Below are 16,748 nucleotides of genomic sequence, written 5' to 3'. Positions count from 1 at the left end.
TGAAATATGTCGTACAAGAAGAGAAGGCTGCAATGAAAAGATATATCATTAACAACATCTAAGTGTAGCATGAAAAGGGCATTTATTTAATATTTATAAATCAAAGGTACAAGTCAATGTGTGTGTCTATCATTAAGAGCACTTGTAACCAAGAATAGCATAGAAGTTATAAAACAACAGAGAATCAATAAACAGAAAAAGGTTTTAAAGAGAGAGATCAGCCAAGTCAAAGGTCCTTGTAACAGCTTTACACCAAGACTCCACCTTCTTCTTCCTGATTTCTCCGTCTAATTTGGGATTGAAAGTGGTGTCAGTCTTGGACTTTTCTCCGGAACCAAAGATTTCCTCTTCACTCCAAACCCCAACAGCTAATCCAGCTGCATAGGCTGCACCCAGTGCTGTGGTCTCTATGTCAGCGGGTCTCACTACAGGGCTCCCCAACAAGTCAGCCTACAAATCCAACAATAAAACAAAATTTCTTAATCCTGATTTTGTTACAGTGAATCCAAAGATTTTGTTGATAAAAACAAAAACATTATCCAAAAGATACTGCATTTATAACAGACTAGAGAGCCAACAAATAGAGTAATTAAAAAGGGGTCCCAATTTCAAAAGTCATTAGTCACAATAGGCTTTATTACTTTAAATTTGAATAAAGACAACAGATCTATCTGTTCCTGTAGTAACACCATAAATCTTAGCCATTTTGCAACATTTAAAACAAGTTTACCTATACTAAAAATGTACTGATTAGTACTGTTTTGTTCCTTTATTCTAAATATTATTAGAACGAGTCCAGTTCCACTTCCTAAAACAGACCCAAAATACTCAATAAAATAAAAAAAGCAATGAAAAAGGTCAATGAGCCAAACCTGAATCTGCATCAGAAGATTGTTAACAGCAGCACCTCCATCAACTCTAAGCAGAAACTCTCCTTTCTCATTCTTGGTCTCGCCCTTTTCCCCAGCATCCTTATGCATTGACTGCAATACATCTCTCACTTGAAAGCACATACTCTCAAGCACGGCTCTAGCAATGTGAGCCTTGGTGGTAAACCTTGTAATTCCAATGCAAACCCCGCGAGCGTCGTCTCTCCACCATGGAGCAAACAACCCATTAAAAGCTGGCACAAAGTAGACACCTCCAGTGGACTCAACATTTGACGCCAAAGCCTCAATCTCACTAGCACTACTAATAACTCCAAGGCTATCTCTCAGCCACTGAACTGCAGCTCCAGCGATCGCAATGGAGCCCTCAAGAGCATAATTAGCTGTAGAGTTAGGGCCTAGCTTGTATGCCAAAGTGCTCAAAAGGCCATTCTTTGAGTGGATTACCTCTTCACCAGTGTTGAGAAGAATGAAAGCACCAGTTCCATAAGTACTTTTAGCTTCTCCTTTTCTACAAGCTTGACCCAACATGGCAGCATGTTGGTCACCCAAACATCCTGATATTGGGACACCAGTGATACCCCAGTTGTCTGCGATGTTGCCAATGACCTCGGAGTTACTAACAATCTTAGGCAAAATCCCAGCTGGGATTCCCAGAGTTTCCAATGTGGGCTTGTCCCATTGGAGAGTTTTGAGGTTCATGAGCATGGTCCTAGAAGCATTTGAGACATCGGTCACGTGTACACCTCCATTGACTCCACCAGTCAAATTCCAGATAAGCCATGAATCTATGGTTCCAAAGAGAGCGTCTCCATTCTCCACAGCTTTCTTAACAGACTCAACATTTTCAATCAACCAAAGCAACTTCACAGCACTGAAATATGTGCTTATGGGCAAACCACATGTTTCAACGAAATGAGTCCTTCCACCAGACAATTCATTTTCCAATTTTCTGACAAATAAAATTTACAAAATCAAATTGGAGATAAACTATGATTACCGATTTCAGAATCACAACAAGCCAGTGCATAATTCAATCCAGATTACAAGCTTTTCGTCAAAACCAAGAAAGAGATAGAGAGATAATGAATACCTGCAAATGGAGCTTGTACGGACGTCCATCCAAACAATGGCATGGTGGAGAGGAGCACCTGTGGATTTGCTCCAAACGAGAGTGGTCTCCCTCTGGTTGGTCAACCCAATTGCCTTGAGACCATTGCTAACGTCGTGACCATCCTCCTTGGCCTTGTCCACAGCTTTCGCAATACAAACTCTCGCACTCTCCAAAATCTCCATTGGATCGTGCTCGACCCATCTACCCAAATCCCCAAAAAAAAATCAATAATAATAATAAGCAAAAAAAAAAGTGAGATGTATTTGAACTATAATTACCCGGCATGAGGATAATACTGAGTGAACTCGACCTGGTGAGATCCGACAGGGCGAGCGAGTTTGTCGTAGATTATGAACCTCGTACTGGTGGTTCCCTGATCAAGTGACCCAACGTAACTCGACATCTCTGCTTTCCTTTTCTCTCTTTTTTTCTCTTTGTTTGAGATTTGTTAAGATATGAAAAGCAGAGGAAAACAGAGGATTTTATATTGGAAAAATTGGTTTAGGAGATGAGAACGAAGCCAATACTAAAATGGCAAAACCAAACGAAGACTTTTTCAAGGTCTTTGAAATGGAGAGTTATTAATTAATCATTATCTGGTAATAATAATTACCTAATTATCAAAACGCATCGTCGTATTATCCGTCTAAATCATTAAATAAAAAACAATTTAAACTGTTTTCATTTGGTGCCATTAGTTATAGAAAGAATGGACAAATTAGTATTCGGGTCTAAGAGTAACAGTGACGTCATGTCTCCGTACTTTTTGGTTTTCTAAACGGGTGAAATGCCACGTGGCAGCCGCGTCATTTGTAAACGTGGCGTTTGTTTATTGGTGGATTTGGTTTGACTTAATGGTTTGCTCGTGCGACTTCACGGACCACACCAAAGTACGTTAGTAGTATTGACTATTGTATACAATTACGTTATTGGACTTCACGGACCAAAGTACGTCAGTAGTATACAAAGAAATGTTCGCTTTTTTTACAAGGAAATATTCCAAGAATTTAGGGTACTAAGTAATGTTATTTTCATTAAAAATAATCAATTCACTTTGTCACGGTTAATCATGATTACTATTCCTTATGAGAGGATTTTAACACTGTAACAAAATTAGTTCCGAGATGAAGTTGCGTTCGTTTTACAAATGTAGATAGATATACATTTTGATAGTTGAGATTTGTTTTTTAGAAAAAAATTAAATAAACTGTTAAGAATATTGTTGTTGGAAGATTTTGGTAACAATACAAATAATACCAACACTCAAAATATGTAACAAAAAACTTCAAAAAAAATTGCAAAATAAGGTGGGAAAAAAATTAGAAATTTGTGTGGTTCAACAATTTTGCTTATATCCACTTGAGAGTTTAAAATAATATTAATATTTCCTCTAGTTTGTGTCCACTAAGTATAAGATTCTACAGCGATGAAGTTAGACGACAAGAAGTAGGACTTTCAATAAATTTATAGTTTTAGTGAGAGTTTTTTTGTTATTTTTTTAGTTATGTTAAAATATTTAATTAAAATCTTATTAAAATTTCAAATAAAAAAAAAAATTGAAGTGGGGCTTGAGCCTTCACATTGGCCTTATTGCCTCCGTCCCTGTGTCTCTAGGTAAACATTACAAAGAGTTCGATCGTTAAAATAATTGTTATAAATATTAATTAATCAATAAGCACAATAAATACACTGGTTACAATATTAATGAAACACCTACTTAACTACATTTTAAATGTTAGAGCATTTCCAACTTTTAGTTTCAACTAAATAATTGTTTAGGTCTTGTCACAATTTATGTGTTACCTACTCACAAGTTGGGGTGGGTTGCACTATGGGTATTCATTGGATCACATCCAATGAATTTAAGCCCACCCAATCCAATCAAATTATTCATTGAATGTTTTATTTTTACAACCGATCTGATTCGATTCAATGAATAATTGGATTGAATCGGTTTCATCCATTAGATGCATCCCCTGGTTATTTACTACATCAGATCAGATCCATCTAATCATTTAGAGTCTTTTTAAATCTAATTTTCATGTATATTTCAATTATGAAACACACAAATTACTCATCCAAATGAAAATACTATTTAGTTATAATAATGAAAATACTATTAAAATGATATTAATATTTCCTCTAGTTTGTGTCCACCAAGTATAAGATTCTACAGCGACGAAATTAGACTTTGGCAAGAAGTGGGACTTTCAATAAATTTAGAGTTTTAGTGAGAGTTTTTATGTTATTTTTTTAGTTATGTTAAAATATTTAATTAAAATTTTATTAAAATTTCAAATAAAAAAAAAATTGAGGTGGGGCTTAAGCCTTCACATTGGCCTTACTGCCTCCGTCCCTGAGTCTCTAGGTAAACATTACAAAGAGTTCATTCGTTAAAATAATTGTTATAAATATTAATTAACCAATAAGCACAATAAATACACTGGTTACAATATTAATAAAACACCTACTGAACTACATTTTAAATGTTAGAGCATTTCCAACTTTTTGTTTCAACTAAATAATTGGTTAGGTCTTGTCACAATTTATGTGTTACCTACTCACAAGTTGGGGTGGGTTGCACTATGGGTATTCATTGGATCACATCCAATGAATTTAAGCCCACCCAATCCAATCAAATTATTCATTCGATGTTGGATTTTTACAACCGATCTGATTCGATTAAATGAATAATTGGATTAGATCGGTTTCATCCATTGGATGCATCCCCTGGTTATTTACTAGATCAGATCAGATCCATCTAATCATTTAGAGTCTTTTTAAATCTAATTTTCATGTATATTTCAATTATAAAACACACAAATTACTCATCCAAATGAAAATACTATTTAGTTATAATAATTAAAATACTATTAAAATGATATTAATATTTCCTCTAGTTTGTGTCCACCAAGTATAAGATTCTACAGCGACGAAGTCAGACTTTGGCAAGAAGTGGGGCTTTCAATAAATTTAGAGTTTTAGTGAGCGTTTTTATGTTATTTTTTTAGTTATGTTAAAATATTTAATTAAAGTTTTATTAAAATTTCAAATAAAAAAAAATTGAGGTGGGGCTTAAGCCTTCACATTGGCCTTACTGCCTCCGTCCCTGAGTCTCTAGGTAAACATTACAAAGAGTTCGATCGTTAAAATAATTGTTATAAATATTAATTAACCAATAAGCACAATAAATACACTGGTTACAATATTAATGAAACACCTACTGAACTACATTTTAAATGTTAGAGCATTTCCAACTTTTTGTTTCAACTAAATAATTGGTTAGGTCTTGTCACAATTTATGTGTTACCTACTCACAAGTTGGGGTGGGTTGCACTATGGGTATTCATTGGATCACATCCAATGAATTTAAGCCCACCCAATCCAATCAAATTATTCATTCGATGTTGGATTTTTTCAACCGATCTGATTCGATTAAATGAATAATTGGATTAGATCGGTTTCATCCATTGGATGCATCCCCTGGTTATTTACTAGATCAGATCAGATCCATCTAATCATTTAGAGTCTTTTTAAATATAATTTTCATGTATATTTCAATTATAAAACACACAAATTACTCATCCAAATGAAAATACTATTTAGTTATAATAATGAAAATACTATTAAAATGATATTAATATTTCCTCTAGTTTGTGTCCACCAAGTATAAGATTCTACAGCGACGAAGTCAGACTTTGGCAAGAAGTGGGGCTTTCAATAAATTTAGAGTTTTAGTGAGCGTTTTTATGTTATTTTTTTAGTTATGTTAAAATATTTAATTAAAGTTTTATTAAAATTTCAAATAAAAAAAAATTGAGGTGGGGCTTAAGCCTTCACATTGGCCTTACTGCCTCCGTCCCTGAGTCTCTAGGTAAACATTACAAAGAGTTCGATCGTTAAAATAATTGTTATAAATATTAATTAACCAATAAGCACAATAAATACACTGGTTACAATATTAATGAAACACCTACTGAACTACATTTTAAATGTTAGAGCATTTCCAACTTTTTGTTTCAACTAAATAATTGGTTAGGTCTTGTCACAATTTATGTGTTACCTACTCACAAGTTGGGGTGGGTTGCACTATGGGTATTCATTGGATCACATCCAATGAATTTAAGCCCACCCAATCCAATCAAATTATTCATTCGATGTTGGATTTTTTCAACCGATCTGATTCGATTAAATGAATAATTGGATTAGATCGGTTTCATCCATTGGATGCATCCCCTGGTTATTTACTAGATCAGATCAGATCCATCTAATCATTTAGAGTCTTTTTAAATATAATTTTCATGTATATTTCAATTATAAAACACACAAATTACTCATCCAAATGAAAATACTATTTAGTTATAATAATGAAAATACTATTAAAATGATATTAATATTTCCTCTAGTTTGTGTCCACCAAGTATAAGATTCTACAGCGACGAAGTCAGACTTTGGCAAGAAGTGGGGCTTTCAATAAATTTAGAGTTTTAGTGAGCGTTTTTATGTTATTTTTTTAGTTATGTTAAAATATTTAATTAAAGTTTTATTAAAATTTCAAATAAAAAAAAATTGAGGTGGGGCTTAAGCCTTCACATTGGCCTTACTGCCTCCGTCCCTGAGTCTCTAGGTAAACATTACAAAGAGTTCGATCGTTAAAATAATTGTTATAAATATTAATTAACCAATAAGCACAATAAATACACTGGTTACAATATTAATGAAACACCTACTTAACTACATTTTAAATGTTAAAGCATTTCCAACTTTTTGTTTCAACTAAATAATTGTTTAGGTCTTGTCATAATTTATGTGTTACCTACTCACAAGTTGGGGTGGGTTGCACTATGGGTATTCATTGGATCACATCCAATGAATTTAAGCCCACCCAATCCAATCAAATTATTCATTGAATGTTGGATTTTTACAACCGATCTGATTCGATTCAATGAATAATTTGATTGGATCGGTTTCATCCATTGGATGCATCCCCTGGTTATTTACTAGATCAGATCAGATCCATCTAATCATTTAGAGTCTTTTTAAATCTAATTTTCTTGTATATTTCAATTATAAAACACACAAATTACTCATCCAAATGAAAATACTATTTAGTTATAATAATTTAGAAGCATACAACACAAATTCTTCTAAATTAGAAGCATATATGTAATTGGATGATTATTGGATCGTTTCGGTCACTTTTTATTGGATGTTGGACCCCTTCCAACAATCGACCAATCAATTTGGATTTTTAGAAATTACATCCGATCTGAACCAATAGTAATTGGATATCCAATTTTTGGCGGTCAGTTGTAATTGGATTTGATATATTATGCACACCCCTAGGTTTCACCTTTCCCATAAAATAGTCGTTTTGACATTGCTAGCTTATCTTTTTGAGATATGCGAGGTTGTTTTTGCATATGAGGAATGTTGGGCGAGCTGACAATGCAAGCTCACCCTCCTTTTCCCATAAGGTTATTCTCACATATATGTTATGTTAGAGAAATATAAATTGTTCCAATCGAAATAATAAAACCAAAGACAACTCTAGACAAGTTGTAATAGATAAGGTGATAGAAAAAATAAAAGTTACAACTTTATTGCAGAAATACAAGTAAATAGAGAAAGATGATGATGAATAGAAAGATGGATACAAACTCTATTACAAAACAATACAAGTAAATAGAAATAGAAGATGATGTATAGAAAGAAAGATACAACTCAAGAACAAAATAATATAGGTAAATAAAGAGTACAACATGACAAAAAAAAAAACAAAGAAGAAAGATGGAAACTCTTACATTCACAAAAACTTAAGTGTAGAGTAATAGGGATCACCAACTTAAACAAGGTTCAAGACCTTTGTCCAAAAGCTTATATCCTCTTGTTCTCTAAGCACTAAGGGAACTCTTAGGTGGAAATAGCTTTATGGAATTATCAAGACTTTGTTGAATTTCTAGCAAAGTACTCTAGTAGATAGAAATAATGTGTCTTACAAGTGCGCATTAGACTCTTATTTATAGAGTTTTGAAACACTCTTTAAATTTCAAATTCCACCAACCTCTTGGCTATTGCCAATGTTTAATTGTGTGTGTATGGAATTAAAATGAAGATTTTGAAGTTACAAATTAGTTCAAAACATGTTACATAATTGGACATACACTTTTGTTCAATTTTTGTAACTCAATATTACCTTACAATATGTGAAAAACTCATTTGTTATATTATTTAATCTAAACATTATATTATATAAAATGATATAATATATTAAGGTGAAATTACCTAATAACAAATATTATTCTATAGACAAAGACAAAGAATTATTTTAGGAGAACCAGAAGATTTTATTAAAAAAAACAGGGGAAAATATATATATATTTGGGAAAAGAAAAACTAGGGAAAAATATTAAAATAAACTATTATTTAATTTTTATTTTCAAAATTTATGGAGAGGCAAGGCCACCTCCTATTACTTATAGAAACATCTTAGGGTAGACTATAATTATTTTAGTGTTATAATATTTGATAAACTATAATAATACATGAATATTTATTGGTTAATTTTTTTTATTTAAATCTTGTTAAATAATTTTGATTATTGTTTTTCGGGAAAAAAAGTCTTAATTTATAATGAGTTTAATAATTCACAACATTGTCATTTTTGTGTTGTAGAATTGTCTGGCCATGTCCAACTCCTAATGGGATGGGAATTCCTCACCACTTTAATTATATATATTATTATTGTAAATAATGGTGTTCATTGACTAATTTTTTTTCTTATTTTGTCAGGATTCATTTAACGAGGATCCTAATAGTGACGAGGAAATGATCGAGAATGAGATTAGAGTGTTGCCCTCCTTTTCTTTGGGTACATCTCAATTTTATTTTAATATTTTTTCAGGATCCATTTAGCGAGGATCCGACAATGACAAAGAAATGATCAAGGTCAAGATTGGAATGGGACTGGAATGTCACAAATTCCTTAATATGGTTTAATGTCTGGATTAGGAACTAAGAGGTTCATAATTGATTTAATATGTGATTATGTGATTATATGCATAATTATGTGAGTTGCATTATTATACGATGGTATTTGCATAACCGTGGGCATGTTTCTTAATAAATGACATTTTCGTATTTTAGCCCATTGATGGCATATTTGTATGTTTATGTGCATGTATGTGATACATGGGTGAGACCACATGTTATGTGGATATGTTTTAACTATTTGGCATGAGACAATCCTAGGAAGCAAGTTAGCGGTTTGATCATAACGGGGTCAATTATTGGGCTCGGGGTAAGCCTAGGGGTAAATTGGTGTTTAATACATTACCGGGGATGAGCCGGAAATGAAATATGATTTGATAATTATTTGAGGATATTGGGAGTAATGGGAATTGGATGACGTTAATTATGATTAACGAGGTCGGTAGAAATGACAATTTTGCCCTTGCTTAGCTTTGAAAGTTTTAGATGGCCCTAGGGGCAATTTGGTCATTTAAGCCATTAGATATGCTTGACCAAGGGAAGAAGGGTGTAGATTACATAGGCAAAAACAGAGTTGTTCTCTCATATCTCTCGATCACTTTTTTCTCTCTCTCAGTTTGGTGTTGAGGCAAGTTAGAAGATTAAACTTTAGGATTTAAGGCTTAAGAGTTTAGGATTGTATTCCAACAACTGAAGGTGTTAATTCTGGGATTGAGGTAAGGATTATCAGCTTAAACTTCAATGTTTTTACTCTGTTTTTAGGTGGTTTGAAAGCATGATATTTTGATCTTAGGATTGGGTATTTGATGGTGTTTTGAGTGTTTCTGAGCTTGGGTTTTGTTGTTAGATTGATGATCATGTGTATTAATGATTAGTTTTGATATTGGGATTTGTTTGATGAGTTTTGGCTGAGTTTGGATTGAGGAATATGCAGGGGAGATGGGTTTGCGGGGTCAAGTCGCGACCGAGTTCATGCAAGTCGCGACTTGAGTGAACCCCAGAGCCTTCATGGGCTCTGTCTGGCAGGCGCACTGCGACTTTCGAGGGCAAGTCGCGCCCTGCCCTTGGCACCCAGACAGGGGGTTGTCTGTCTAGGGGACGCGCCACGGCCCACCTGTCTCTTTTGGATCAGACATGGTTTTAGTCCATGAACCTTTTATTACTCATTTTATTAATGGGATTTCATAGGCTAAGTTGTAGTCCATGAACCTTTTATTACTTATTGTATTAATGGGATTTCATATTTGGTTATGATTAGGTGACCGCTAAAGGCCTAAGGATAGGATCGTTCTCAATGGTCGTTCTTTATTTATTTTACGCTCAAGTCTGAGGTAAGAAAAATGCATCCAGTATGTGACATACATGATTATTGACGAGGCATGTTGAGTGCTCTATATATGGACATTGGTTGCATTGTAAATGCCTGACAGCATTGCTTACTTGTGAATGACACTGACTTATTTGCCAGAAGCGGCAATGGTGTTTATACTGAGCATTGGTCATATGGAATTGACTTATGAGTCAAGAGTGGCAATAGCGTATTGAACACGGGCCGAAATGATTAGATCTAATCAGCATGAGCATTAAATGCTTGACCGACCTATTGGTCGAAAAAAACTAAAGCGTTTGGCTAGTTACTCAGAGTCAGGTCTAAAAGGCTCAGGTGACTTGATTGTCACATGGCTTAAGGCGCAAGACCCCCATAAATACTTATTAGTCATCTATTCAGGGCGCAGGACCCCGGGGTGTCTCATTAGTCATCTTTTCCGGGCATGGGACCCCAGAAAGGCTTAATAGTCATCTATCTAGGTTGTAGGACCCCATAATGATTTCATGATCATTTATTTATATTGTATACATGCACTAATAAGTTTTATTGCTGAGTCTTGGCTCACGGGTGCTATGTGGTGTGGGTAAAGAGAAAGAAAAGCTTACCCAACCTTGAGTGGAGAGCTTAGGTGGCGACGTGTATATATGCGACTACTTGACCACCACGACCAAGGTGTTTCTTAGGGGAACTAGGATTTAACCCTATTTTTGTTGCTTAGGTCGGCGGATTATAACTTTTGAACTATAATGACCATTTTGGATTATAAACAATGTAAACACTTTTATGAGATCTCATGTACAGTTTAATGTTTTTAGTAAAATATATCAATTTCTTTTGACCGAGATTTTCCACATGGCCCATTAATAACACTTAGATGCACGTTTATGGCATAATGACTCATTTAGCGAGTTAAGCACTATTTAAAACACACAGTGTGTCGATCTTGACTAACCAGGGTGTTACAGAGACCCTTATTGGGTTTGTGTGTATCTCAATTTTTTTTTTTTTTTTTTTGTAATAGATTGTATCGTAATTATTATGATAGAAAGTGAAAAGTATAACATAAAAATTAGAGAAATTTTTTCCATCCATCTAATTTTGCTCTAGCCAATTTCTAATTTAGCTACAATCTAATAATATTACCAATTCCTCCACACAAAAAAGTATTACCAATTCCATAAAAAGAAAAATAAAATTAATATTACTAATCAACAAATTATTAAACGGTTAGGATAAGATCAAACAATTGAGGTTGGGATAAGGAATATTGCAATAAGTTGACTTTTGGCTTATCCTATCTATATATATATATAAAGGAGAGCTTCAAGAAGATGATGTGGCACTCTAAAATTACTCCAAATTATTTTTTCTATTTTCTCCTCTAATCTAATTTTATTATTCATTTTTATTAATAAGGAGATAATGTATCATTCTAAAATTACTCTAAATTTTTTTTTCTATTTTCTCATTTAATCTAATTTTTTATTTTTTTATTAATAATTATTTAAACTTTATTTTTTTAGATATTTAAATAAAATATTTTTTTAATTAAATACCTAATAATCTAATTATTTAAACTTATTTTTTTAGATATTTAAATAAGATATTTTTTGAATTAAATATCTAATAAACTAACAAAAAATAAAATAATAAAAAAAACTACAAATATATACTAATAAAATAACATCTTTGAAGCGGTATATAAAAGATTATCCAAACGGGTAATCGGCTAAAACACAAAGTTCAAAATGGTGTGAACCCTTAAGTAAAACATAAATTATATATATTTATATAATTTACTTTCTTTAAAGAATTTTTAACACTTTGAATAAATACATAGTCCAAAGGTTAATTTTTAAAAATAAAGAGTCAAAATAAGTAATCGGCCAAAGTACAGTGTTCAGATAACCAATCTATCTATTCCTATTTTTAACATCTTGACAAAACTTGAGGTCCACAAGTTAATTTTTAAAAATAAAGACCCCAACGAGTAATCGGCTAAAATACAATGTTCAAAATGATGTGAACCCTTACAAAAAAACATAAATTATATATAATTTAATTTTTATAAAGAATTTTTAACTTTTTGAATAAATATATGGTCCAAATGTTAATTTATAAAAATAAATGGTCAAAACGGGTAATCGGCCAACATACAATGTTCAAATAATCGATCTATTCAATCCTATATTTAATCTTTTAACAAAACACGAGTTCTAAAAGTTAATTTTTAAAAATAAAAGGTTAAAACGGGTAATCGCCCAAAATAAGTCTTGCAGAAAACATAAATTTCCATATACATAATTTAGATTTTTTTATAAAAAAAAATCACACAAAGCGTATAATAATAATAATAATAATAAATAAATGCACATGTACAACAAATTTTTTGAACTTTGTTTTCGGTACTTTAATTATTCATAATTTTTCAAAAACTTGCAAGAGATTTGATATACAATAGACACCATTATGAAAAAAAATTGTATTCAATACGCTCTTACGTGTCCATATAAGGAACATGTTGTACGAGTAGGGTGAAAAAAAATCCATGTCGTAGCATTCTCCTAAAAGTATTTTAAAATATATATATTTTTTAATAATTACAAAAGACTACGCGAAGCGCGTTTATGTTTTCTAGTATATATATAAATGAGAGCTTCAAGGAGATGATGTGGCACTCTAAAATTACTCGAAACTATTTTTTCTATTTTCTCCTTTAATCTAATTTTTTTATTCATTTTTATTAATAAGGAGATGATGTGTCATTCTAAAATTATTCCAAACTATTTTTTCTATTTTCTCCTTTAATCTAATTTTTTTATTACTAATTATTTAAACTTAATTTTTTTAGATATTTAAACAAGATGTTTTTTTAATTAAATACCTAATAAACTAACAAAAAATAAAATAAAACAAAAACTACATTAAACGTTATTTTTTTTAGCTATTTAAATAAGATATTTTTTGAATTAAATACCTAATGAACTAACAAAAAATGAAATAATAAAAAAAACTACAAATATATACTACATAATATACTAATAAAATAACATCTTTGAAGCGGGTCCAAACGGGTAATCGACTAAAATACAAAGTTCAAAATGGTGTGTATATATAATTTACTTTCTATAAAGAATTTTTTAACACTTTGAATAAATACATAGTCCAAAGGTTAATTTTTAAAAATAAAGAGTCAAAACAAGTAATCAGCCAAAGTATAGTGTTCAAATAATCAATCTATCTATTCATATTTTTAACATCTTGACAAAACTTGAGGTCCACAAGTTAATTTTTAAAAATAAAGACCCCAACGAGTAATCGGCTAAAATACAATGTTCAAAATGATGTGAACCCTTACAAAAAAACATAAATTATATATAATTTAATTTTTATAAAGAATTTTTAACCTTTTGAATAAATATATGGTCCAAATGTTAATTTATAAAAATAAATGGTCAAAACGGGTAATCGGCCAAAATACAATGTTCAAATAATCAATCTATCCAATCCTATATTCAACCTTTTGACAAAACACGAGTTCTAAAAGTTAATTTTTAAAAATAAAATGTTCAAACGAGTAATCGCCCAAAATAAGTCTTCCACAAAACATAAATTTCTATATACATAATTTAGATTTTTTATAAAAAAAATCACGCAAAGCGTATAATAATAAAAAATAAATGCACACGTACAACAAATTTTTTAAACTTTGTTTTCGGTACTTTAATTATTCAGAATTTTTCAAAAACTTGCAAGAGATTTGATATACAATGGACACCATTATGGAAAAAAAAATTGTATTCAATATGCCATCACGTGTCCATATAAGGAACATGTTGTATGAGTAGGGTGAAAAATAATTCATGTCGTAGCATTCTCCTAAAAGTATTTTAAAATATGTATATTTTTTATTAATTACAAAATACTGCGCGAAGCGCGGTTATGTTTTATAGTATATATATAAAGGAGAGCTTCAAGGAGATGATGTGGCACTCTAAAATTACTCAAAACTATTTTTTCTATTTTCTCCTTTAATCTAATTTTTTTATTCATTTTTATTAATAAGGAGATGATGTGTCATTCTAAAATTACTCCAAACTATTTTTTCTATTTTCTCCTTTAATCTAATTTTTTTATTTTTTTTATTAATAATTATTTAAATTTTAGTTTTTTAGATATTTAAATAAGATATTTTTTTTAATTCAATACCTAATAAACTAACAAAAAATAAAATAAAACAAAAACTACATTAAACGTTATTTTTTTTTACATATTTAAATAAGATATTATTTGAATTAAATACCTAATGAACTAACAAAAAAATAAAATAATAAAAAAAAACTACAAATATATACTACATAATATACTAATAAAATAACATTTTTGAAGCGGTATATAAAAGATTATCCAAACGGGTAATCGGCTAAAACACAAAGTTCAAAATGGTGTGAACCCTTAAGTAAAACATAAATTATATATATTTATATAATTTACTTACTTTCTTTAAAGAATTTTTAACACTTTGAATAAATACATAGTCCAAAGGTTAATTTTTAAAAATAAAGAGTCAAAATAAGTAATCGGCCAAACTACAGTGTTCAGATAACCAATCTATCTATTCCTATTTTTAACATCTTGACAAAACTTGAGGTCCACAAAATAATTTTTAAAAATAAAGACCTCAACGAGTAATCGGCTAAAATACAATGTTCAAAATGATGTGAACCCTTACAAAAAAACATAAATTATATATAATTTAATTTTTATAAAGAATTTTTAACTTTTTGAATAAATATATGGTCCAAATGTTAATTTATAAAAATAAAGGGTCAAAACGGATAATCGGCCAAAGTACAATGTTCAAATAATCGATCTATCCAATCCTATATTTAACCTTTTAACAAAACACGAGTTCTAAAAGTTAATTTTTAAAAATAAAAGGTTCAAAGGGGTAATCGCCTAAAATAAATCTTACACAAAACATAAATTTCCATATACATAATTTAGATTTTTTATAAAAAAAAATCATACAAAGTGTATAATAATGATAATAATAATAAAAAATAAATAAATGCACACGTACAACAAATTTTTTGAACTTTGTTTTTGGTAATTTAATTATTCAGAATTTTTCAAAATCTTGCAAGAGATTTGATATACAATGGACACTATTATGAAAAAAAAATTGTATTCAATACGTCCTCATGTGTCCATATAAAGAACATGTTGTACGAATAGAGTGAAAAAGAATCCATGTCGTAGCATTTTCTTAAAAATATTTTAAAATATGTATATTTGTTAATAATTACAAAAGACTGCGCGAAGCGCGGTTATGTTTTCTAGTTTTAGATAATTCAGGCCTCTAAAATTTCTTTACTAGAATTAAATGAGTCACCGATATTCTCGTTTTCGATTGACTACTTATATTCTAATATTCTTGACTTTTTCTAAGTTGATAGGTTAGGTTCACTTGGGAAATTTAAAGTGAGACTGCAACCCGCTACGAGAACAATAAGCAAAAATAGTTTATGAAATTCAGCATGAATTTATTTAAATTAAAAAAAATTCTATTTTATATATATTTTGGTAATTATTTTTTTATATGTGTATTTCAGTAAGTAATTAAATGTTTCAGCCAACAGCTATATAAAAATGCATTTGGTTGAACGTATATTATTATTATTATTTTATTAATTATTAAAAATCAAAAGTGAAATGTTCTAAATTTTATTTCATCGACTGTGCCGAATGGTATAACATAGCTATAACACCGAAATCATTCTCTAACGAATAAATAAATAAATAAAATTGAGAGTGATTTTATATCATAGCTATAAAATTTAGTATATTTATTATTATTTAAAAAAATAAGGGTGAAATATGTATATAAAATGGTCGTTTTTTCTTAAATACACATTTTTTTTATAACTTTTTTATGGTTATTATATATATTTTTTAAATTACGCACTCAAAATTTTTAAAGTTTCATAATTACGAAAATAGATTTTTTAAAAAAAACAACTAAAAAGCAAATTGAAAATAACTCATTTGACTAATTAAACATTAACAAAAAAAACTTAAAAAAAACATGAAAACACAAAAAAAAAAACCTAAAAACAACATGAAAATAAGAAAAAAAATAAAAAAATCATAAAATTTATAAAAAAAAAACCGTAAAAACATAATTTTTTAGCGAAAATTAATATTTTATGTAATTTTTCCTATCAAATACTCTCATATACACATGTTACTCGAGCCTACTCTACATTTAAAAAACTTGAATGCTAAAAGCCTTTTTTTTTAATAAAGAAACTATCTCTGAAAAAAAAAAGTCTTTGGTCTATCTTTTCATATTGGAATAAATATTGCAACCACTTTAACATTAAAGATATAATAAATTTAAAATAAAATTGATTAATTAATGCAC

General features: G+C 30.1%; 1 protein-coding gene across 1 annotated transcript; it reads right to left on the bottom strand.

Annotated features, from left to right (window-relative positions):
* Positions 1-65: 65 nt before the first annotated feature.
* LOC133796423 (glycerol kinase) lies at positions 66-2,531 on the bottom strand. The gene is made up of 4 exons (XM_062233921.1): positions 2,280-2,531; positions 1,981-2,202; positions 873-1,839; positions 66-450 (listed from the first exon to the last, which is right to left on the bottom strand). The coding sequence occupies exons 1-4, from the start codon at positions 2,402-2,404 to the stop codon at positions 205-207; spliced, it is 1,560 nt and encodes a 519-aa protein (XP_062089905.1). The 5' UTR covers positions 2,405-2,531; the 3' UTR covers positions 66-204.
* Positions 2,532-16,748: the final 14,217 nt, after the last annotated feature.

This window comes from Humulus lupulus, chromosome 8 (assembly GCF_963169125.1).
Source record: "Humulus lupulus chromosome 8, drHumLupu1.1, whole genome shotgun sequence".
Lineage (NCBI taxonomy): Eukaryota > Viridiplantae > Streptophyta > Magnoliopsida > Rosales > Cannabaceae > Humulus > Humulus lupulus.
This window is presented reverse-complemented; position numbering and strand designations above follow the sequence as displayed.

Bases quoted from the DNA above. Each gene is read 5' to 3' on its own strand.
- LOC133796423 (XM_062233921.1), bottom strand. From the start codon at position 2,404: ATGTCGAGTTACGTTGGGTCACTTGATCAGGGAACCACCAGTACGAGG. The intron at 2,203-2,279 runs GTAATTATAGTT...GGATTTGGGTAG, and splicing joins CAGTATTATCCTCATGCCGG to ATGGGTCGAGCACGATCCAA. The intron at 451-872 runs GTTTGGCTCATT...TTGGATTTGTAG, and splicing joins ATCTTCTGATGCAGATTCAG to GCTGACTTGTTGGGGAGCCC.